At 41.4% G+C, this 25,653-nt stretch overlaps 1 protein-coding gene across 5 annotated transcripts; it reads left to right on the top strand.

Annotated features, from left to right (window-relative positions):
* Nucleotides 1–143: 143 nt before the first annotated feature.
* On the top strand, nt 144–20,390 carry LOC111230390 (transforming acidic coiled-coil-containing protein 1-like). 5 transcript variants are annotated; one of them, XM_022757141.1, is made up of 14 exons: nt 144–422; nt 8,920–9,011; nt 12,731–13,169; nt 14,444–14,479; nt 14,946–15,000; nt 15,123–15,204; nt 16,167–16,219; nt 17,238–17,369; nt 17,486–17,562; nt 17,828–17,871; nt 18,150–18,310; nt 18,837–18,943; nt 19,057–19,177; nt 19,314–20,390. In XM_022757141.1, exons 1-14 carry the CDS (start codon nt 358–360, stop codon nt 19,380–19,382), a joined length of 1,533 nt encoding a protein of 510 aa, XP_022612862.1. In that variant the 5' UTR covers nt 144–357; the 3' UTR covers nt 19,383–20,390. The 5 variants fall into 5 exon arrangements, with proteins under 5 accessions (XP_022612862.1, XP_022612855.1, XP_022612837.1 ...); XM_022757134.1 differs by having other exon boundaries at nt 17,235–17,369; XM_022757116.1 differs by lacking the exon at nt 144–422 and adding an exon at nt 6,678–7,176.
* Nucleotides 20,391–25,653: the final 5,263 nt, after the last annotated feature.

Genomic DNA, 25,653 nt, shown 5'->3' with positions numbered 1-25,653 from the left:
ACAAGTGAATATAATCTGCTTCTGGTGAGTGTGTACGTGTGTGTGTGTTTGAAAGAGAGAGAGATGATGGAGGGTGAGGAGAAATAGAGTGAGGAGGCGGGACTATCAGCAGAGCTATTCATGTGTGTCCATTGGCACTCCTGAGTGTTTAGCCTGTACAGCATCAACAGACACAGCGAAAAGACGAAGAGAGGAGAGGCTGGTTGATTGAATAATAACTAGGCAGTCATGAGAAGCAGTGCGTTATGGGGCTCTGACGTTGAGCCAGGCTGTTTGGAGGAGAAGCAGAGGTGAACCTTGGGAGGGGAAAAGGACATATACAGAGCATCTGAAACAAACACCGACTCGGCTGTTGCCATGGGGGGCTCCCTCAGCCAGCACAGGAAGGGCTCCATCAGCTCTCCTCGGAAGAAGAGCAGCATGTAAGACGATATTCTTCATTGTTTGTCTGTTTGTGTGAGAGTGTGATTTGAAAAGAAACTTGCAGAGGCACAGACAAATAGCTGACTGGACGCAGTTGACCAAGCTGATCAATTTCGCCCTTTAGCACTTGTTATTATGTTGTCTTGTGTGCATGAACTCAATGCTTCTGTATTGGTGAGGGGAAGAGGAGAGAGAAATAAGAAGTTGAAGGGCAGTGCTGAGACCTTGATGTTTCCTGTAAAGCCAGGACCTTCCCTGTTGGACTGAAAGCAAATCAGCCCATCAGACGGCTCACCACACAGCCACTGTTGCTATGCTATTTTGAATACTTTTTACGTATTCAAACTAGCAAACAGCCATCAGACAGCACAGCACACAGCCACTGCTGCTATACTAGTCTGAAATTTTTTTATGTATTCAAATCAGCAGTGAGCTGGAGGAGTCACAGAGCAAGACAGAGGAGTGGTACAGCTGATGCCATTAGCAGGGAGGCTAATGCAATGAGCATGAGTTGAACAGATCATGCTCCTGAAATTAAGACAGTATCCAAACCTTCCTTTCATTTGTTTTGACATTATAGCAGCAGCTTTTATAATTACAACAATAGAAGAGATAATGCTGCTGCCAGCTATTATTTATGCAGCTGTGACCCTGATTCTAAAGTGGTATTTTAATCATAGAAGCTGCACAGTTTATTTCTGTCTGAGCAGCACAGATTTCTTTTCTCTTCATGCAGTTTGTTTGACATCCTTAAAGTACTGTGTAATGTATGAACTGCAGCTATCTGGAGCCTTCCTCTTCAAAATGTAGGGAGATGTTGTTGCTGAGACATCCGTCAGAGCTTTAAAGCACTTAGCCACCACACTCTCTCTTCTTTTTTTCCCTCTAATCGTTTTTTAACAGAGTGAGTCCTTTCACTTTGTCCTCCCAGTGATGCTTTTTATCTCTTATTTTTACAAGCCTCTATAAGTCCCATGTAGTGGATCACTAGCGTCATATCACAGTGTTCACTCAGTAATTCAAGTCATGGAGAACAGTGGCTGTTAGTGAGAAGCAACACCACTGTGTACTGAAGCAGATGTTGTTTTGGAGATGGAAGGGAGACTCATACTCATTTTTATTTCAGGGCTTTGAAAAATCTCTCTCGCTACACAAGCATACTGTAGTCTTCTGCATACATCTGTGTTTTCGTAGGGCAGGTGGGGGTTGGGGTCGTCCCTGTGGGAAAACTGGGAAGCCAACCAGCACCGTGGGATCGCAGCTTTCAGCTTTTGTTCTAATTTTAGTCGGCTTCATCATCCGTTTTATGTCTTAACTGGAGCAGTCTTGGATGTACGGTGGACTTCCTGTTCTCCAAAACCCCTGAACATCAAAACAGTCCCCCATTTGGGAAAACGCTGATCTGTATTTGGAGCTCATTTCTTGCTGCAGTGATATGAAATCAGGCCAGTGTCGGCTGAAAAACTTTTCTTATCTTTAGAGAGACATGTTATGAATACATGAAGACAGGCACAGAATTTGAGGTTGTACATCTGCATTATGCATAAGCCTTCACTGGCAGGGCTTGCCAGCATGAAAGTGAAACTCACTGCTGAATAATGTTGTTAATGGCCGAAAACCCTCACCCGCACAATATTGTTTTAGACGATGTAGATATCTCTGCATTTAAATTGCAGTACAAGTAAAATTGTGTTTTTATAGTGGCTAAATTGCATTTTGAACAGATATTAAATTGGATGGATCTGAATTTAAAAGGCAAAGAAAATGAATGGGAGCATCATAAAGTGGAACAGTAGGGTGTGTGTCATATCCCTGCTCTGTGTGCATGTGTGTACAATGTACATGCACTATTGTCTGGGAATTGTGCGCTCTTGTGTCCCTGTTGTAATCACGAACAATAGCTTGGTTGGTGTCTGTACATGACTTCTCTCTAGAAAACCCCTCCTCACTTTCTCTCTTACCTTCTCATTCTATCTCTTTTTGTTTTATCTGTCAGTTAAGTTAGTGTACTGTGGGACGGTGAGTGCCTCGGCTCCATTCAATCTAAGTCTGCTCACTTTGTGTTGGTTTTCTGCTCTGATTGCAGATAACTGGGTGTTCTCTGTTAAGGATGCAGAGATATCAGGGATGTAAATACGGTTGTGCTTCCCAAAAGCTCATCAAAGACTTTGTAGTGTCTTTCTCTCTGTGTATGTGCTGAGCTGCATTTAAGTATAAAAATCAACAAAAGATGGTAAATATCATCAGCTGTGCTACCTTCCTTCCTGCCTGTCTGTGTATAAGACTGTGTGTGGTGTCTATATGCATGTTTTTGTTGTTTAATACACTTGTGACCCCTTCCCAAATGGTTGCCATGGTGAAACCAGAGATCCTGTCAACTCTGTTCAAGCACCCATGGTTGATGTCAGGTTTATTACATGTTTCTCTAGCTTTCTCTCTCAGATCTGTTCTTCCTTCTGTTCCATCCTTGCAAAGAAAAAGTGAAACACAGAGAACGTATTTCATTGCGAAGGTTCATTATATCACAGAACGGGTGGCTGAATCTAATGCTGCTGTTTTTCTGTTGTTTTGTTTTATTTATGAGGACTCTAGGAGAGAGTCCAATATTGACCACTAGATGGAGCCATATCATAGAACAAGCCAACAAATGTGACCCAGCACTATTATTGTGTTCAGATTAGATTCATTAGAGTAGTTACAATGACAGACAGACAAAAGCAATGATTTACAGTACTTAACTGTGAAGGTTCAGTTCATAGACTGAAGCTTTCAAAGCTGAAATTGAAAAAGATTTTCCACAGTAGAAACAGAATTCTCATATTTTTAAACAAACAAAGAATTTCAGTCAGAATGAGTCAAAGCTCAGATGTGTATTGCACTCACTTTTTGAAGATACTTTTTTTTTTGTCAAAATCTATAACAACTTATGTGATAGTTATGCTTTATAGCTATTTCAGTTTAAACACATGACTAGGAGCTCTTGTAGCTATTGTAAATACTGACGCTGACATGTTTGATACAGTGAAAGTTAACTGTGTAAATGTTGATGTACAAAACATTTGAAGGCATCACTTTGCACATGCACTTGAGTGCCACCTCTAATTCAAACAAAACTTAGAGCTAAGTCTAAAATTAAAAGAAGGAAAAGCTGTAATTGAACTCTGCAATTTGAAAATGTTGGACAGACAAAATACTGACAACTCTGTTATTCTGAGCTGTACTGCGCATAAAAATGTGAATTGTAAAGGGTGGCACTGGATGAGAGGTCATGATGTGATGAAAATCAAAGGTGCTCATCCTCTTGGTGGCTTGAATGTGCTCATAAAAAAATATATTGCAGATGAGTGAAACACAAATACTTAAACATGAAATACATAAAACGTAACATACATAAAATTATCATGAAAATATTTTAAAACATATTTAAAACAACATACATTAGGTGGCAGTGTATGGTATAAAACCTGTGCATCCCGCCAGTTGTCTCTAGTTAAGAAAACATTGCCCACCAATTTTTCGTTGCAGTCTACACATTAATAGAAGAAACCTACCTGATGATGAGGAAAGCACATGAAGTGCCAAATCAAAAGTTGCTCAGTAAATGTCATAGGATTATGATTTTTCTTGATGGTAACACTGGAAAAAAAAACAGGATGACCAAAAACATTGGTACTCATCATGAAGGGACAAAGAATATTCACAGCAAATTTAATGGGAATCCAGCCATTATTTTTAAGGTACCTTATTAAGAACCAAAGTGTTGGTCAGCAGAAAATGTTGACCCGGTGGTAATGCTAAATGAAGGATCAGGCTGGTTGACCTTCTGTCATAATGCAGGGGATTGAGAGCAGAGATAAACAGTCTGTGATAGTTGAGAAGCTTCTCCAATTCCCTCTCTGTATCTGTGCACTGACACCCACGCACACACACATAGTTATCTCATCCAGTATCACATCACTTCTGTTGTGACTCGCAGGCATATTTATCATCACCGATTTATTCTTAGCTCATAACCACACATGCTGCTATCAGTCAAAATGTAATTGATGATTAAGGTTGTGCATTCTTGGAGGATTAACTGATGGCAAACTCACATAATAGCTTTGGTTCAGTATGTGTGGTGTAGTGTGTCTATTTATCTGCCATACTAGTCTGTGTGTGCTAAAATGGCAGCTTTAGATCGCATAGGGTGTTTGTATGTGTGTCGGATTTGCCACTGTTACTCTGTGTGCTATTTGTGGTTTCAAGGTATTACATAAGAGCTGATTCTTTTTCCTCTTTCTGTTTTCCTCCTTCTTTTCTGTCTGTGGTTCATGACTCTGCCAGGGAGAGAGCCAGGGATATTCCCAATGTCCGTCTCTGCATGTTGTCTTCCTCTCTGTGTACATACATGTGTTTTCGTGAGTTTACACAACTTCAAGGTGTCACAGAGTTAACTGTTTGTGAAACACAGGATCTGCATTACGACTGAGCGCGCTGCTCAAGGGGCTTTGTTAGCCTCGGGCAGGTCTTGTCCTCTGCAAGACCGACAGGTTTGTCCTCTCAGCTGTTCTGACTGACAGATGAGGAGGGAAAGGAGACAATGTCAAGAATGTTAAAGACACACAAACAAAGATTCCAGTCCTGCCTCAAAACTCACTCTCTTTCCCTTTGATATACAAATTATTATTCTCATCCTCATTATCTCCCTGATTCTTTCTCCCCCATTTTAATTGATGCAGTTTTCCATCTGTCATGCCTCTAATTTGCTCCATTTTTCTATCCAGCCATCACAGATTGAACAGGGCCTCTTTCTCTGTGTTCACCAGTGTGTGACATTATTTGCGTATGTGCATGTGCATGTTTTTTCTGGATGTGTGTCTCCGTGTGTGATCCTTTTGAGAGCTTCTGCCTTTCCTTCCATTTGTCTCATGTGAGCAGTAAAAAGCAGGACCTCAAAGTGACGATAAAAAGAGAAGCATCTCTGCTCTCCTTCCTTTTTCTTTCCCTGTTCACCTTTTTCACAGTGGCTGAACCGTCCTCCTGTTATTAGATTAGTCATGGTCCATGTTTTTTCAAAGAACACATCTCATCTGGCCTAGATACTCTGAGTGTGTGTGTGTGTGTGTGTGAGTGTGTGTGTGTGTGTGTGTGTGTGCGCGCGCGCGTGCGCGTGCGTGCATGTGTGTGAGGGAGATGTATAAATGTGAAAGCCTGGACTTAAAGTTACATAAGCCATCCACGAACAGCCTCAGAGGCACACATGTGAGTGTGTGAGTGTGTATGTGGGTGATGGTGTGTGTGAGCAGTGATGAGAGCTTTCATCCAAATGACTTTACTGTCAGCCTGATGGGTATTTCCATCATTATTGTTCAGTCTAGGTTTGCTTTATTGATTGGTTTGCTGTGTGTCCTGGATATTTTCAGTGAACAACAGATCCTCTGTAGGTTTGGTCACACATCTAGCTAAATCCTCATACACATACACATATACACATATAAAGGGTACATTGTTAGTCCTTGCTGAAAATATCTGCAACGTAGTTGCTCTTGTCTCCTCTTATTTGGTAAGGGAAAAAAGCTTTGTGTCACAATCACAGTTATCCACTGTCTCTTCTGGGAGCTGCCATGCCGAGTAAACAAACCATTAACAATGAAATTACTTTCAGATTACCCTTCAAACTCACATTCATTCTTGTTTCAAAGCAAGCATGATTGTGCAGGATGTAATATATCTGTAAAGCTGTCAAAATGCAGATAGCAAGGGCTTTACTGCATTATACTTTATAGTTTTAACAAATGAGGGAAGCTGCAGTTTTATTTAAGTGCGTTTTATTGGAAGGCATATATTCAGAAATGTAGGATATTGCAGTGCTACAGCGGAGTTCATCATACACTACGAGCACTATCTCAGATCTAAAAACATCTCCTTAAAATTTACTGTATGCCCCATCATTTCTCCACTTCTCCTGGTTTCTTTCCATCTTCTCTTCCTTTGGGACACAAACATCTGGTAGTTTCACTGTCCCACAGAAACCAGACTCTTCTTTGAATCTTAAAACAGGAAGCACTGCCTCTCCTCTCCCCCCCTGTCTTCCCTCACAATCAACAAACCCTTCAAAGAATCAGGGAGGGGAGAGCGGCAAACTCCTGAGAGCAAGCTAGGAAGTTAGCAAACATGCGAGAGCAGGGTGAGCCGATGTCTGTTAACCAGCTGATCGTCCACCCAGACAGAGAGCAGGGAGGGGAGAGGGAGAGGGAGGAGAGCAGAGAGAGGAGTGACTACTGATGCTACAGTAATCTGCACTGTGTGAGTCAGTGCTGTGGTGAGCAGAGCAGCAACAGAAGCAGCAGCAGTGTGAGACACGTTTCACTCTCACGAACGTCAACAACGCAGAAGAGCAGGATGGGAAATCTGAGCAGCTAGGCAAGAGGAGGAAGTGAGACAGCCCTATAGAAAGCAAGCAGTGAGAGGGAGAAGCAAGAGGACAGATCGACGGCTTCTTTTTTTGACTGCCACCTTTTTTCGCTGTTGAAAGACTGACTGTGGAAGATCACTGACTTGCCATTTGGATTGACAGATCAGTCTGAACTGATCCGGCGGAAGACAAAGTTTACTATTAAACATTGGAGGTGGCATCAGGCTTAGGACTTGACGTGTTGCAGGGATGTCCTGGTTGTCTCCGGTCCAGTGGGCGAAATGGACATGGTCAGCAGTGACTGGGAGTGTAGAAGATGATGGGCAGCCTGGAGCAAAGGATGATGGAGAGGACAAGTAAGAGGGTTTGGCCACAGATGTTCATGTGTATGAGAGTGAAGTCAGAAAGATAGCTGGTTTACAGGTGGATCTGGATTAGAAATAAAATCAGAAAGAATAGTTTTTTGATAGTGTTTGGAGGGGATTGATTACATTTGTGTGTGGATGCTAGTGTGATGACGGCAGATTCCCCTGAGTCATACTGACAGGTGGTGGATATATACACGCAAACACCACACACACACACACACACAGACAAACTGATTGATCATGTGGTATAAGCTCAGATTCTTTCCTACGCTGTGAATGGGTCAGGCTGCTGTCATTGGCTAAAAACAGATTCTTAGTCAAAATACAGACAGTCAAACTGCTGTTTTGGCAGTCCCTGCTTTGTTTGCACCATCCTGTTTCTTTATGAGACACTAAACGCTCACGATCTGACTGTCTAGGCCTGGTTTTGTGTGTCCGTCTGTGTGTGTGTGTGTGTGTGTGTGTGTGTGTGTGTGTGTGTGTGTGTGTGTGTGTGTGAAGGCTGTTTGGCAGTTGGGGAACAGTTGCTGAAAGTTGGGGGAAGGGAAAAAAGCCACAGTTTCCAAAGCTTTTGATTTTTTTCTGTCCATTTCTAGTTTCTAAGTAACCATGCAAGATCGCAACCATTGGGGCCATCTCTGGGTCGTGATTCAGTGTGTGTGTGTGTGTGTGTGTGTGTGCGTGTGTGCGTGCGTGCGTGCGTGTGTGTGTGTGTGTGGGGTGGGGGGGGTGGGTATGTACACTGGGATTAGCTCTGGATGGTGGTGTTGTATAGAGCTCCAGAATGTGTGAATGTGTTTGTGTGAACTGGTATCAGAGACAGAGTGTGGTTGGGTATTGGCACTGTGAGCTTTGTTCCTTCTTGTGCTGTTTCTCATTAGTGTGGACGTTTTGATGTGCGTTCAAGTGGCTGGGAATGGGTACTCACACACAAACACACACACCCACCCACATAAACTCTCACACTCTCTGTCTCTCCCTTCCTTTTTGTCTCTCCACAGTTTGGAAATAAATTTGGGCTGGGTGTCTAGGCAGCTGACACTGCAGACCAAAAGACTCTGTGTGTGTTTCTGTGTGTGTGTTGTGGGACACAGTGTGTCCTTATTGAGTGGTAAAGGATGCAGGTGGCCTTGTAGGCCTCACTTCCTCTCCTCTCCCTTCCTCTGACTTCCTTTAAAATAAAAGCAGCTTGTTTATTTTAAGCGGCTTTGAACTTTGAAATCTATTGTTTTCATGTCACTTTAAGAAAATAGAAGATTGATATTGGAAAGCTAGTGCTTATTTGTTATGGTGAATTTGACACAGCAACATACAACCAGGGCTTTCATTGTTATATGTACATCATTTAATGGCTGATTGTAGCATTTATAGGTTGTTATTTAGACTGATCAATGTTTTCAATGCCCCTCTGTTCTCATAGACAGTAGACTGTTGTTTGAGAGGCATTCTTCCAGCTTTAAACCAGGCAATGTGATTTGTTTTAATCACATGCTCCAAATCACTTTATGAGAATAGTTGTTACTGTTTTGTGGGTAATTCATCTTTTATCTAACTGGAGATTTCTTATTTAGTTCTAGATAATATGCCAAATATGCGTACTCAGTTGTAGCTCTGATCTCTTCCTTGCTGTCTCTTTGTCTGTTTCAGTCTATCTCTGCATTTTGTTTGTAATATTTTACAAAATATTACTTAGATTAAAATAAATAAACCTCTCTCTCTCTCTCCCCACAGTTCAGACTCGGAGGGAGCCTTTGAGACTCCAGAGGCGGAGTCTCCAGGTGTTGTGAAGCTACTGAGCCAACTGGACAACTCCAACCACACAGGTAAGATAGCTCAGGCTGACCCAGGGCTCTAATACTCGTCAGACTCTGTCACACCTTAACAGTGACATTGGGTAGGGATGGATCTCAAGTGTCAATATTTTTGACAACTGTGGAGTAAGAAAAGCTACATTTTAGCTGTATTTTAATTGCCAAATTACTGCTTGTGTTTTGGCATTAAAGAGTAACTTAACATGAGACTGAAGAGCTGTGGTTCACTGCCCACTCTTGAATGTTGAATATTCTGAGCCTGTGTGTACAGCTGCATCACTGATGGGCGTGGTGCACCTGTAATCACACCCAACTGAGATGTATGAGTAGGAAGAAGTAAGGTTCTGGAGAAACTTGTTTTGGTGCTGGTGCCGAAGCTCAGGTTGGGTATCAGCATTAGCACTGACATTTTCAAACTGTACCCACCCTGATACTTTGGTGGCATAGGTGCAAAAATGTCTTCATCAATGTTTATCTCATAAAATTGTCCAGATCCAGGTCGGGACTGGCAGTGAAGGCTGACAGCTATACTAATTATCATTTGAGGGTTGTAGTGGGTCTGGAGCCAAACAACCATTCATGTTCACATTCCAGTGGAATCATTAAAACTTTAAATCGGTGCCATTCTGCCCATGGACACCATTACCTCTTCTATAAAAGTGATGGTCATCAACAGGTCAGAAGTAATTGTTTCCTTCCACCTATGACTCATAACTCATTACAGAAGCTCTGCTTGTGCAGGACGAACAGCAGCCTCCTACTAAAGCACCACAATACAGTAGATTTTGGCAAATATACTGTATATTAAAGGGTTGGTTCATGCAAATTTGAAACAAAAATATTTTCTCTCTTACCTTTAGTCATTCTTGTTAATACAGATAGTTTTAGTTTTATTTGCCCAGTTTTTGAGTTTTTAAGGGAGGTATTTGTAAGTTTTTGCTATTCCTACATGGTCAGTGTTAGCATTAACAGCGGTTTACTTAACAGTCCAGAAGTTGAGTTGAGTCGAGTTCAGCATCAAACTTCATTCCTTTACTATTTCTTCAACTGAAGACTCTGCTCTGACCATCTCACATGGGAAAGTGCCCTGAAGAAGTAGAGTTTCTCAGAGGATGTATCATACCCTCTTGTCTAGTAAAAGCAACAATGGTTGAAGCTCTTGCCAAGACTGGTAAATAAACAGCTGTTAAGGCTAGCATTGGCTATGTAGCGATAGCAAAACAAATAGCTCATTTAAAGTTAGGTTAGGGTTGTTTTTTTATTTTATTGCAGTTGTAATTACACTGTCTCAGTGTTACTTTGTGTGATTAAATATTTTGACCAGTGTTAACATGCCTGCTACAGATCTTGGCTCAGCATACTGTCATCTGCCTTTACTGTGAGCATGAAAGGTTATTAGAAATGTAAATTAGCTCTCTCCTGTTAGACAGACTTGTACATTAAATGGTTGGTAGTTGAACCCTGCCTGTTTGAAGCTGCCAAAGAGGTCCACTCACTGCTGTCCAAGTCCCCCTCCTCACCCCCCCTCGCATTCAGCTGTCCTGCTTTACCCACACAGACACGAGTACCACATTACCATGGTGATAGATAATCTGGAGTGCATCCTCTGTGCTGAAACAAATGCCATTATATGACTAATGTTTGCAAACTCGGTTTCTTCATCGATCTCCATCTCAGTAATTGATTGACATGTACTGTATGTGTGTTAGGATATAATTTGTCTGCACGGTGTGGATGTCTCAACTACTTAAATCAGACATGTTTTGACCACAGCATATGGGATGCTGTGCCAGGAAATAATAATGTTTTGTATTGAATCCAGTTTGCAGACAATAACAGTCTCCTTTTTGTGCTAAAACAGTCACATGGTCGGTACAAAATGTGGGTTAGTTTTGTAAATAAAAGATCGACTCTTTGGAGAAATTGATAGTCTGGTTCCCTATAATTAGACTCAAACGGTTCAGAGGGGAATCACTGCCTGTTCATGGGAACAACCACAGGCCACAATCTAATTGTATGTACTGTTGAACCAGGATGAAACCTTAGACAGCAGTGTGCCTACCAGTATACTATCTGTTTCTCTCTTACTTCCCCCTTCGTCTCCTTTTCCTCTTTTTTGTTGAGTTGTGAAACTGTAATGAAGCCTGATGTTGTTTTTGTTGCTAGGCCACATGGTGGTGTGTACTCTCCATGACTGGGTGTGGTTCCTCTACATCTGTTCCTTGTCTCTGAAGGGTGTGTGTGCAGTGTTTTTGAAAGTCCCTAGATTTTGAGCAGAAGCTTAGCCAAAGTTACATTAATTGACTGTGTGATGTAATAAGTCAAACGTTAGCATTTGATCATGACTAACGACGTGTGAAGCTGTCACCCACCCAAGGTGAAACCACAATGTCTTCATTCATATTGTGCATGTTTAGAAGAAAAATATAGGAGAGGGTCTTGTTGGTTTATTATTGCGTGGAGCTGTGTGAGTTGATGTGGGAGCATTTTTCAGTAACAGAGCGTCCTGTGTTTCAGCAGCAATGTGACTCAACAGGGACTGGTCTGCTGCTGTGGTCGTTAGCTAGCTGTTAACGGGATCTGTGAGGACACAGGATGTGAAGTGCTCTGAAAGGAAGCCAGTAGCCATTTTAAGTGTTCTAACAGGAGAAGGAGAGGCCGTCACTTCAAGGGTTAACCCCTGAATGACAGATAAAATCATCAGGTAGCCACAGGATTGAGATGTTAGGTTTTACTGTTTAAGGGCAGAAACACTAGAGGAGGGTGTAAGATCTATTTTCTCTTCTGCTGTACTGATCTCAGTGTTTTTTTCAGCTGCAGTAGGAAACCGTTTTCAGTGAAAACCCTCTAAACACCATCTGCACACTACCTGCCCAGCACCAAACAGAAGACAGACACAGTTAGCGACTAACTGGAGAACGTAGTGGAGCATTAAGCAGCCAAAGAGACAGATATTTCCCTCAGGAGTTGGTGGAGACCAAACATAAAGCTAATGAGAGATATTAGATTTATATTCATCAGGTGGCCAGAAACACAAGTGATAACGTTGCCCTGTATGTACTGGACGTTTAGATAAGTAACTTTTCGGTAACATGTACACCGTATGAACACCGTATGTCAGTGTTGTGTTCACAGCTTGTTTACACTGCCTTCAAGTGCTCCGAAAATCAGTTATCGTAGGTTTGTGGTAAAAATGGGTTTAAGAAGAGAAAACCATCTAAACAAATGATTTTTCCAGCTGTGAAACTCAGACCCTTTGTGTCTCAAGTTGAGATGGAGACAGTTATTAAAGATATTCTTTCATCTTGTCTCAACTTGTGAAACTCCCTCCCACACCTGCTATAGCAAAACATCCCTGGATTGTTTGCAAGTGGTCTAAAATGCTGCTGTTGGTATTATGTGACACAGATCTTCATTTCTTTACACTGGCTTCCAATCAAATTCAGAATTTGATAGAGACATAGTGACATTAGAGATCTATTGCAGCCCTATGTCACCAGTAGTTCTCCAAGATATCTCGAAGACTTTGTTATTCCTCCTGGCTTAAAGTGCATTTGAGGTTGTGGCTCTGGATCTGTGGACAGCTCAACACCCACCTGTTTAGACTTACTATTGTGTAATCTTTATTTATTTTACTCCTTTTATAGTTCTGAAGTCAAGCACTTTGTGACATTCTGCTCTTATAAGGTGATATATAAACTTACTCACGTTTTTTCTTTCTTTTTTCACAGCTCTTCCTGATGTTACAAACCACTTTCTGGACAAGAACTCTAACCAGGATGTTGGCACAGTTTCATTCCAAGAGGTTGATTCCCTGAACAACCTCACCAGCTCCTCGCCAAACAACAGCAGCTTCAGTGTGGATCAGAATCTTAATTTTACCCTAAGCACCAAACACAGTCCAGGAGAGGGCCTCTCCCCATCCACTCCTCTGCCCCAGCCTCAGGCTCTCCGGCCTCCGTCGCTGTCTGTCCTCTCTCCGCTGAACAAACCCGATCCCTCGGAGGTGGATGACGAGGCTCCGGTGACGCCAGACTCCAGCCCAGACTCAAACTTGATCCCCAGTCATGACATCTGTGTGGACCCTGATTTGCTCAATGGCAACATGAACTCTGACACTGTGCTGTCAAACACAAAACTCATCTGTGAGACCAACGACACCATAATCACGTGAGTAGAACATTATAGACAAACATGCACAAAAGCCAGTCCTCTCCAATCATCAATCATAATCACCCTGTTTACAGTCAGTGGCTATATTTACTGGATCATTATGACTCACAGATTTCAAGCTGGAAAAAAAATGCTGCTCTCTTTTATGGCTGTAGAGAACAGTAGTGAATGCTTCCTATTGTGCACAATGAACCTGAAGAGATCAGAGTGTTCCCATTGTAACAAACTGTGGTGACCTGTTCTGGTCTGTCAACTTTTGTTTCTCTTCTGATTCCATTCATTCTTCACCAGCGTTATTATAGTTTTTAATGTTTTTATTGCTGTTATTTTTATTTTAGAATTGGAGATCACTTTCTTTTTAGTTCAGTTTTCAGGAAGGGTTTCTTTTGAATTTGCTTGCATCCTTCCATACATACTGATTTAGGGCAGTTTCTGATGTTCAGAGATGGATGAAGTATTTTTAACAACTACTGTGTGTTTGCTGAGAGAAGATATTCTTTGAATGGTGAAGAGAAGTTAAAGTGTCAAACAACGACCTCTTGTGGTTTGTTTCTGTAATGATTCTGCCAAAGAAGTGGCGACCATAATACAATGTTTCCTGAGGTTAGATTTGTTTGCATCTTTTTGAATGATATATGTAATGGATTACAGCTTGTAGGCCAATATATTGTGTATATAGTAAATTCTTCCCGTTATTTTACATATTGTCCATATTGCAGGCCTCAGATAAAGGTCAGTTTCTCTATCCACTTAATTATATTGACAATTGCAGTCGAGTTCTCCTTTGTTGGAGGGTTTGCATGCAGTCATTTCTGTGACGGCTTCCTTTCTCAGCAGCCAAAAGTAACTATTCTATGACCTATTCAACCTGAGCCATATGTTTTCCAGGACTTTGTCCAGATAATAATGTAACAGAAGAGCAATCAACTCTAATTTCAAATATTGTCATAATGAATCTAAATATTAAAGGATGAGCCCAGAATATACTTGATTTTCATTTTTTTTTTTCTATCGCAGCTTTGAAGGTTTTTTTTATTATAATACTTAAATTGGTTAAGGAGTTTTGGAAGATTCTAATTTCACCTTCAGTGATGTTTTGCTTTCCAGTTCAACCTGTCTAGTTTTAGTCTTGATTTTCTGTTTACTAAACTATAATAACCCTGCATTCACCTTCTGTTTAACCTAACCCCTGTCCCATCCTCCCCTGTGTCTTTCTTTCCTTTTCCTTCCAAACCTGTCATTCTGTTTCCCTTCTTTCTGTGTGGCCTCAGGACTGCCGAGCAAGTCCATTTCCTCTGTGCTCTGTTGTAAGTACTGTATAATCGCGTGTGCAGACGTGTGTGTTTTTGTAATTTGCTGTTCTGAATACAAGTCCAGTGTCATTCCACAGTCTGCTGTGTCACCCATTTGACCTAGATTTCCCTTCGATCACAAAGTGAAGGTGTGGGAAAAAAAGTGAGCAATAGATTTAGAAAGTGGAGGAGAGAGAGTGTTAATGGGAACCTTGTAATTCCCTCTAATGCCCTGTGCAACTGTTCTTGCTCTTATTTCAATTCATCATTAATCAGCTTTTTCTCCTGCGTAATTCAGCACTTTTCGCAGAGCATGTAAGCTCAGGGCACACACACAGAGCAAAGCAATGAGGTCTGGCTATGAGGCTTTCTGTCTCTCCTGCTTTTTCTTCTCATCATGACACCTGCCCACATGAACATCCATGCAGAGATATGATCTGTTTTGTCTTAACACTGATGTTGTCTTTGACTTCATACTCAGGAACTCCTGTAAGATGAAGCAGAACCAGCTGATGCAGAAGGACTTTGCTGGACAGGTAAGAATCAGTAATGTGTTCACTGTGCAGTTTTTTAGCAACAGCTGATTCATGTGGTAGCATTAGCGTCTTGAATATCTACAGTCAGTCAGTGTGGTTGAGTATGCTTGCTGCTGTTGAAGGATGACCATCATGGAGGCCACGCCACAGATGAGGAGAAGTTGGCGAGCAGTGCAGGTGTCAAACCAGACAAAGACCAAAGCAGTGAGTAAAAGGATCAACGACTATTGATTTTAATGCTGTGTTAATAATGTCTACATTTCTGAGAGCCACCCAGTTATAATACACACTGATACAATCGTGAATCGCTCTGTTGTTACTCAGCTCAGTGAGGGACTCTCATGAACAGAGATCAGATAACTGGATGTTAAAGTTTAGACAGCATGCTTTAGCTTCCCTCAGGGCAAACAATCAGCCATGCTCGATCAATACTGATAGCGAGAAGGTCATCTTTGGCTTACTGTTACAGACACACACACAACATTAATCATTAACTTTCATTTTGTGCTGCATTGACACTTGTGACTTTGTGAGTCATGAGCCCAGACACAGTACAACAATACAGACCGTTTCCTCTGCTGTGTTTCTAAAGGCATGATGTTTTTTACTTTTGAAATTATTTTTCTGACTTAGCAGGAATAAAATATTCAGATATTTTCTATTTTCTTTTTACATAGTAGACACACAGAAATATATATAATTGCAAGAAAATGTGCTTTCCTACTTTTAAAAATAATTCTGCAACAAATGTCTGAAGAAGTCATTTGAGCTCATCTTTAGTCATAACATGAAGTCAGTATGACCTGCCAGTGGGTTTGGATAATTTTAGGACAAAAGATTAAAGACATGAGTCTTAAATACTAAAGACTTCAGCTTTTTCCTTGAAGTAATGAAATACAACTCACCACTACAGTATTACCAACATATTACAGATTACATACAATCAGTCATGAGAAGAAATCTGGGAAACAAATGACGGCATCTCATTCCGGTGGAAGTGAAATTAGACTTTAAACTCAGGAAAACATATGTATGGGGACATATTGAAACACTGACCTCTCATCTGCTGCTACGTGCTTGACATGTTGGTGAACTATATTACATAAGAGACCACAGCATCAAAAACCCCAAATTCTTCTTAACACGAGTGTGTTGTTTTCTTCCAGTCCAAGACTGCCATGTGACATCCAACCCTGAGGAGTCAGACTGCTGCTCTGTGGTGAGGAAATATCGCATTTAACCATTTAAGTAATTTCCTCTACATCTACTGTACCAGGCCCACATACAATCTATTTAATAATCATCACAGTGCTACACTATCATTCATACTGTGTCAGATTTACACTATCAAAGTACCTGCGATGATGATCCCTCCAACGACCACTAGGTGGGGCTGGAGCACTCATTTCTAGGTCAAACTGAACTGTCACCATCAGTGCCAGGAAAAACAGCTATGGCAAGTCCAGACGTGTCCTAGTGTTACATGACACTTTAACTGTAAAAGTGGCTAGTCCACCTCTTTCATTGTGTAAGAATTGAATGGGCGACACTTACACTGTAAATGAGAAATTATGCAAGCAAAACTGTGTGTTGTGATTTAAAGATGTAATAGACTTAATAGTAGAGTGTATATAAAGCTGCAGTATGATGGCCTGTCTGATATGATGACTGCGGTGTGCTGTAGGACAGCAGGAGGTACTTACTGTCTGGCACCATGTTCATCTACTCAGGTGACAGATGGATTTAGATTATCATTCAGGAGATTAGAATATGACTGTCATAATCCAGGGAAGGACAAAATGAGAGAGGAGAGAGACAGGGGGACATGAAGAAGAAGGACTGAGATGTTTGAGAACACTGATTAAAAGGCAAGACGGGTATGAAGTGAAACATGAGAGGGAGAGATGGTTGAGAGAATGAAGAAGAAAGAAGGTCAGAGATCAGGAAAGAGCAGATATACAGAGAGAATTATAACATGTTCAGTATAAAATAACAGAAACAGAAAATTCTGCACTTCATACCATATAGAATAGTTTGCATTGGTAATATTTGGAATATGGGAAGGTATATTGTGTTAAAACCTTATAACAATAATAATAATAATAATAATATTAATAATGATAATATCTTGAAAAGTTTAGGTGGGCTTACATTCCATTATAATATAATATAATGCTGTAAAAAAAAAAAAATATGAAGGACGTGACTGATTCCTCTCTTCCCTCTGCCCTCAGCAGTACGAGGACACGTGCAAACTGAAGAACAAATCAAGGGGAAGTGAGATGCAGAAAACAGGAAGTCAGGTCCTGGATTCCATCTGCATCAGTGAAGCAGAAAAGCAGGCCGTTCTCACCCTCATTAGAGAGGAGGTACACACTTTTATCACACTCATCCAACATGAAACATGTTGTCAGTGTGTGTGTAGGTATTTGGCGTGGTTTTATTTGTACGCACAGTTCTGCTCACAGTCGCCATCTCCTTTCAGATCATCACTAAAGAGGTGGAAGCCAACGACTGGAAGAAAAAATATGAGGACTGCAGACAAGAAGTCAATGAGATGAGGTTAACAAACATGTTGCTGCATGTTTTTTTATTTACTCAGTTATCATAAAGAAGTGACCATCACTGATTGACTTTGAGGGTCGTGTGAGGTTTTGACACTGAAACACAATTGAGTAGTGGAGATGTAACTGATTTACCACTTACTGTATGATAGGGGCTTTTGGGATGTAGCGGAAGTATTAGTGCTGTCATTAAAATGTTGTCTTTAAAAACCACCAGTCTGTCTCTCAGTTTAAGACCCATCATGTGTTTTGTCTTATTACAGGAAGATTGTTGTAGAGTATGAGAAGACAATTGCTCAGATGATCGGTGAGTAGAAATATCAGAAGATGAAATCTACCAAAACATTTGATTGGAGTACATTTTTCTTATTACCACACATTTCACTATTTCAATGCCACAGTGTGATTTGTGTCAACTCGTACTCGTACATTTCACTCAATACTTCTCTCTTTACTTTTAAATTTATCCCTGTTTATGTGGTAAATACAATGTTTCATGCAATCACTGTTACCAGACTCGATACAAGAAATAAGTTATTTAGCACTTCACAATAACATCTTCTTCTTCTTCTTCTCTGCTCCCAGAGGACGAGCAGCGCAACAGTATGAGTTCCCAGAAGGCTTTGCACACAGTGACAATGGAGAAGGAAGCCGCCCTGGCAGATCTGAACTCTGTGGAGCGCTCTCTATCTGACGTGTTTCGGCGTTATGAGAACATGAAGAGCACCCTGGAGGGCTTTAAGAAAGTAAGGGGCCATAGGACGAGTTCATGCCTCGATAATTATTGGTGGAAAGTGTCGATTTCAAGTGCTGAGATGATCAGCTGATAGTAGCACAAATTGGAAAGAAGATTAAGGTCAGAGGAGAGTGAGAAGGTATCCTGTGAACAGGGGCAGTGGTTGCCTAGGAGTGAGGGTTTAAATTGAAGGTCACTGGCCATCAAACAGTGTTCTCTCCCTCAACAAATACCACAGAAAAACCATTCGATTAAAGCAGTGTATGCCCCAATCTTGACCCCCATTTGAATTCCGGGGAAGCGGACAGCTGTGGTGAATATATTGGGCAGCTTCCAGCTGTAAATGTGTGTAACTGCAGGAATTCAGAAAGATTAGAAGGAGGCGTGTGTTTAGAAAGAAAAGAATTCCCACTCTTTAAGACTCAAGTCAAGGCAAACATTAGAGTCCTGTAAGGAGGGTGTAGTGTATCTGCTTTCTCTCTGTCTAATGGTGATAGATAAATAACACCGTGGCTGATCTCTGTTTCCTCAAACAGAATGAAGAGGTGCTGAAGAAGTGTGCGCAGGAATATCTTGCCAGAGTGAAACAGGAGGAGCAGAGATACCAGACACTTAAACTCCATGCTGAGGAGAAACTAGAGAAGTATGTAGAGATGGAAAGGAAATACGTTTTAACAAACTAAATTCTTTTACGGGTTTGAGATGCTGTTATTTAAAATGTGTATTCATCTTCCCCATTCCACGTCTGTCACTCAGGGCCAATGAGGAGATTGCTCAGGTGCGTGCGAAGGCGAGCTCAGAGAGCATGGCGCTGACCGCCGGCCTGAGGAAGGAGCAGATGAAGAATGAGTCTTTGGAACAAGCTCTGCAGCAGAAGGTCAGAGGCATCCTCGTCTTTCTACATGCTAATTCTAGATGAAAGTTTCACACATTCACACTGAATTTCTGTGCTGTGATTTAGTATATAAAGATGTATTAAATGAAATTATTCATCCTTTGTTGTTTTGTGATAGAATCAAGAGATCGAGGAACTCACAAAGATCTGTGATGAGCTGATTGCCAAAATGGGAAAAATAGACTGAGAGACGGTTCCTGTGGATCAGCTACTACTATCCCTCTGGTCCTGCCTACAGTGACGCCCCGTGCATGCTCCCAGCCAAGAAGCAGCTCTTATACCCTGTGCCAGCCCTGCATCTCAGAGACTGCTTATGTAGAAATTTATAAAGTAACTTCCTGTACACTACTATTGCACTACTTGTGACCAGAATCAAGAAGGTTCTGTAAATGATAGTTATTGTTGGGACTTTGTTATATGTGGTCACTTTGTTTTGTTTGCATTTATTGCCCATTATGAGGTCATCTGGACCCCTTGTGCTTTCATCCATCATGCCAGCGAACAACACCCTGCTTGTGACTCAACTTAAATTCCCAGCAGCTTAACGGCTAAATTCCTAGCATAATGCTCCTGCAGGATGACATCAGGTTTAATGCGGGCTGGAGTTGTTTTGGAGTTTCACATGGGCGTTTGACGAGGATTATTTAAAAGCAACAATAAAATAAAATGTATTTTTCTATGTTGTAAGCAAAGAGTTAACTCTGAAAAAGAGAAGCTCAGGGTTATTGTGTGTGGGGCAGAATGAGGTCAGGGGTAAAGTCAAGCTGCACAAGAGCTAAAGAAAAGGATTTAGGAGTGTTTGAGGAAGTAAAGTAGTCCTCAGGGGCCTTGGTTTGTTCAGGAGTGACACTGAAACCAGAAGGAATATGAAACATATTTCAGTGGAACTAAAGCTGCATTTTCTTCACCGGAGTTACACTATTACACAGTTGAGATTCTAGACAGTTCAAGTTTCTGCAGAATGTTTATCATTCACAGAGAAGTATAATCACCTGACATCCATGGACTTTCCTGTGACTGTATAAACTTTGTGTCATATTCTTGTCTGATCCAGAGACAACTTTATCCTGAAGTATAAATCACAGCTCGTCACTAACTATCCCATGTTAAGATTCGTGAAGATGGAAAAAGTAAAGGCATAACAGCACCATATTTTCTTGAGGATAGTAATATAATAAAGTGCTGCAATATGTCACCATTTTTTTTAAACTATCACTGTCAGAGAGCGTCCACTAATCACATTTACCTCTTACCACAAAGGAAATTTAAGAGTTTGACAGCTTTGTAAGAAGATTTGTGATGAAGATATGAGTTCTCATTCCGCTCTTTACAGCAATGCACCAGTTATTTAACAGGTAAATCTGCTTCTTTGCATGTTTATTTTCATGGCTTTGAGTTTCTCAGGATTCAGATTGTTTTCTTAACATGCCAGTAAAAACATTTTGTGTTGGGCACAGTGCTTTAGTAATGACTTGGAGGTTGTGACATAACTGGGTATTAAGATATTTCTGAACCAATGCCAATGTGATACCTGCGTATTGGTTCTGATTTAAAAAAAAAAAAAAAAAAAAAAAACCTTTTTCAATACTTTCAATACTTTTTCTACAAAAGGAACTCATCAGTGTTTACTGATGGTTTAACACAAACTATTTACCTCAATATAAGTTTCTTCTAAGTTTCATCAAATCTATGATTTAAATTAGGCAATATTTGGTTTAAGAAAGTGAAACAATCTGAGTGAGCATTTAGTTCTACTTTTCTGATACTTTACAGGTTTCAACACTCAGTCCTGTGGAGTCAGTCACTATTGAAAAGGTCTTCATGTCTGATACTCAGCCTCTTAACCACTGTGGAAATCCACTTATGACACAAACGCACTGGTGTGCCACAGTTTATATTTGTGCCATTCTAATGTCACATCACCTCTTCTCTTTGTTTTATGAAAATATTGTTTTGTCACTTTAGCCCCTGTCTTTGAGTTATTGTTTGTGTTTGTAAATTAGAAATGGCGATCTCACATATGTTGACACACTGAGGACTAACAGTGAGTGCGTGTATATTTGCCTAAATAAATATACAAATATATAATTTGTTCTACTGCAAGTTCTGTGTGTTTGTTGTGTTTGTATAGTTGACCATGATTACTTTTACGCACAGCTGATGTGTGGTGTGTGTGTGTGTGTGTGTGTGTGTGTGTGTGTGTGTGTGTGTGTGTGTGTGTGCGTGTGTGTGTNGATACTCAGCCTCTTAACCACTGTGGAAATCCACTTATGACACAAACGCACTGGTGTGCCACAGTTTATATTTGTGCCATTCTAATGTCACATCACCTCTTCTCTTTGTTTTATGAAAATATTGTTTTGTCACTTTAGCCCCTGTCTTTGAGTTATTGTTTGTGTTTGTAAATTAGAAATGGCGATCTCACATATGTTGACACACTGAGGACTAACAGTGAGTGCGTGTATATTTGCCTAAATAAATATACAAATATATAATTTGTTCTACTGCAAGTTCTGTGTGTTTGTTGTGTTTGTATAGTTGACCATGATTACTTTTACGCACAGCTGATGTGTGGTGTGTGTGTGTGTGTGCATGCGCGCGTGTGTGTGTGTGTGTGTGTGTGTGTGTGTGTGTGTGTGCGTGTGTGTGTGCGTGTGTGTGTGCATGCGCGTGTGTGTTATGTTTACATTTGTCTGCATCTGTGTAATGGCCTCAGTCTTTAGGCTCAGTCCCAGTAATTATGCACAGTGTTTACATCAGACTTACCAACACACACACACACACACACACACACACACACACAAACACACACACACACATCCTGATGCATCCACGCTGTCAGAAAACGGTCAGTAGTTACAAAAACAGTGTTGTAGGGCCAATCGTCCAGCAAATGACCTCAAAATTCTACTAATCACAGGACTGATAGCTCATTAACACTTAACTGTGTCTCTCTGTTAAAGCTTGCTGGGTTAAGTCTATTATTGCAGGGTGCTGGCTGTGCAGCATAGATGGAGATTACAGAGATAAGACCTTAATGCCCTCAGACACCTTTCCATGTCTAAACCCCCTCCTCCTCCTCCTCCTCCTCAACCCCCGCTGTCCCCTCCATCAGAGACTCCTCTCAGTTCGTCCACTCTCTCTCTGGACTCTTGAAGACATACTGACCCACCAGCCTGCTGCCATGAAGACTGCTCTTGCCCTGCTGCTGTTAGTCTCTCTGGCCTGCCACAGTAAGTTTCTACAACACTGATACCAAAACTGGATTTGGGGGAGGGGTGGGGGTTAGCAGTAGGGGGAAGGATTTTATTGATTAGCAGCTGGCAGACTAACTGTAGATGGGTTATAGAAGCACAGGTGATCCAGGAGCTTGAGGCCTTTACAATTTGGGACATTTCCCACATAAATCGGTCACAGATTTAAACCTGGAAGGTTCCAATGATATGCATGTCAACTGAGTCCGAATTAAATTTAACCTGCATAAATCTGACAGCAATGTACGGATCTTTAGTGTGTGCTTGGGAGAGTGTGCATGCAAGGTAGAGTGAACGGACCAATAAAAACACATGGTTGTGTGTGTGCATGTTTACACTCACCTGTGAATATACATGCTTAGTCTCAAGTCAGGTGTTCTCTCCTGTTCTGTCTGTAAAGGCCACGCCCTCAAATGTCACACATGCGTGGCGTCCAATGATGACGACTGCAACCGACAGGGCTCCACCTCCTGTCCTCAGTACGCTGATGCCTGCTCCACCATCACAGGACCCAGTGAGTAAACACCCACAAACACAAACACACAGCCAAGAAAACTTGCAACACAAGCGTGGTGTAGTTGAATACAGTTGTGTAAATGCCTCACTAGAGGTCAGCACATCACTGGCACATCTCTGCCTGTGTGAGGTAGGAGTTTAAGGAAGTTGGTACGGCTTAAAATAGTGTTGTTTCCATTGAGTGAAGGTCAGTATTAAAACCCATAATGCAGCAGCAGAAGTATTTCTGTACAATAGTTGCATGCTTTGCAGATACACGGCCTATTCATTATTCTGTCAATGCTGTCTTATTCTGTTTGCTTATGTATATGTGTGTGTGTGTGACAGAGAGAGACAGTGTGTGTGTGTGTGTGTGTGTGTGTGTGAGAGAGAGAGTGTGTGATCACAAAGCCTCTGCCTCTTCATCCTCTCATCATTTGAGGTTGCTGGATGTTATCCCAGCAGTTTACAATAACCACAGACTTCTCTGTGCCTATCAGTGTGTGTGTGTGTGTGTGCGAGTGTGTGTGTGTACAAGTGGGAGTTTGGGGGGAGAGTTCAACGGGTTGACAGCGTCATACCAAATGAACACAAGCAGTCAGTCTGCAAACGCTTCAAAGCAATCTGCCATCCTCACACGTCCCTGTGTGTCCCACTCTCTTTCAGACACCGTGATGAAGTCCTGCACATACAAGGCTTTCTGCGACAAGGCTAATGGCGGCAGCTCTGGAGCAAAGATGGTGTGTTGCTTCGGTGACGACTGCAACGGGCCCCACAGGAGCCACAGCCACGGGGATCACCACCACAACGGTGCAGGGGCTCTCGCCTCCAGCCCCCTCCTGCTCATCACAGCCCTGTTGCTGCGTCTGGCCTTCAATCAGCTCTAAACTCTTCCAGCTCTTCTTCTTCAATTGTTATGTTATCAACCCATCTGTCCATCCACCCTTTTTAAATCCAAGTTTTTAAAAAAAAAAAAAAAAAAAGGATTTGAGCTGTAGAGAGTTTCATGTGTTTTGAGATTGTGGTGAACACAAAAAAGTGTTTCTGATGCGGTGGTGCATTCGAGGAGCATGGTCTGTCCTGTAAATACCAGCTGCATTTCAGCAGCTTCCATTTTTTTTAATTATTATTAAAAACCTGAATAATAACTTCATTATCTACAGTGCTATGTTAACTTTCAGGTGATGTAACGCTATGAACCCGAGAACATTTGTAGTGAATAAATGTGTACAAAGTGAAGTACACCCGCTCACAGCTCTGGCCTAGCTGGTGGGACTTGGGTGTGGTTTTGGTAGGTGCTTGGGTGTTTCAGTGGGTAGATAGTGCACAGCTTGCTTGACACCAATAGAACCACATTATTCACTTGTTTTGTTGTCGAGGTAACCCCAAGTTAAGTATTTTAACAGCGCAATCAGCTCAGAAAAAAGTTTTAAAAAACCTTTGTAAGAACATGTTTAGTGCTTGAATTGTTCATTTTTTGTGCATGCAAGCTTGTCTGAATAAAGATGCAATCACACCTTTATTTTTATCTGTGTATGGTGTCTGATTCTGCGTGGGTAAGATGACTGTGGTTTGGCATTTGATATCCTACACTTGACTTTTAAAAGCCAGAGAAAAGAAATGTGAGTTTATGTTCAGGTCCCTGGTGTGAAAGGATACCTGCAGATGCATGCTTACCCTGGAGAACACAGTCTGATAGTTTGGTGATTTTCAGCACAAACAGGAGGGAGTGGGGGTGGGGTGTCTGTGGAAACGTCAAGACTTCCTTCTGCAACCGTGTAACTGTGTAAGTCCTGTGCAGTCGCCACAGGATATGAAATCAGTGAGGTAGGTCTCCATCCTCAGGCAGGTCATATGATGGGCAACCACTTCCTCTTAACAGCAGGACATATGTTTTTATCAAAAGAGAGAAAACAGAATCACTCCTGTAAATGCTGACATGTCTTACATCAGCATTTATAAATGCGACATGTATGAAAACTCTAAATCCCAGACTCTTGACGAGACATAAAGTGTTGAAACCAGGAGGTCAGGTCAGTTCATCCTCCTAGCTCTCTTTCTGTCTTTCTGTCTGTGTTTCATCACAGGACTCAAACTGCGATCACCTTTGTGTAACAATGGAGAAACGGTGAAGCAATACCGTAGGATACTGTCTGAGGTGATTTGACAGATTTCACGGGAAAATATTTTTTACCAAAACATTTGACTGATGTCGAAGTTGCTACTTTGCAGATTAAGATTTCACATTAAAACACGAGATAAGCTCAAAGATATGATGCCTTGCTGGAGTTTAACCTATGAGGTAGTCAAGCAAAGTGCCGCCTGGATCACCTACAATGTTAAATCACATATTTCAACTTGCTTCTGCATCAGTTGTAACGCCTGGATTTCCTCCAACAGCTTTGAGTGACAACCCTAAACCACTTCATACTCTGTTTCACACCCTGCTTGCTCACCAAGCAGTCTCGTTATGACGTCTGTTCTTTAATACTGAACATTTCTCTTGTATTTTTTTCTCTCTCCGATAGTGAACTGCAACCGAAATATATTTGAGCTCCGTTGAATAGCTGTGGTTGGAGGTGTTGCTTCACTGTGTTTATCATGGTTGAAACTGCAAGGTAACCTGTTACACGTTAAAACTGAACTCAACAATCCCAAACAATCCTTTGATCTAAGCTGCAGAGCACAACACTGCTCAGGCCACGACTG

The sequence above is a fragment of the Seriola dumerili genome, unplaced genomic scaffold (assembly GCF_002260705.1).
Source record: "Seriola dumerili isolate Sdu_G_001 unplaced genomic scaffold, Sdu_1.0 BDQW01000017.1, whole genome shotgun sequence".
NCBI classification, from domain to species: domain Eukaryota; kingdom Metazoa; phylum Chordata; class Actinopteri; order Carangiformes; family Carangidae; genus Seriola; species Seriola dumerili.
Note: the sequence above shows the minus strand (reverse complement) of the source record. Positions and strands in the feature narration are given on the sequence as shown.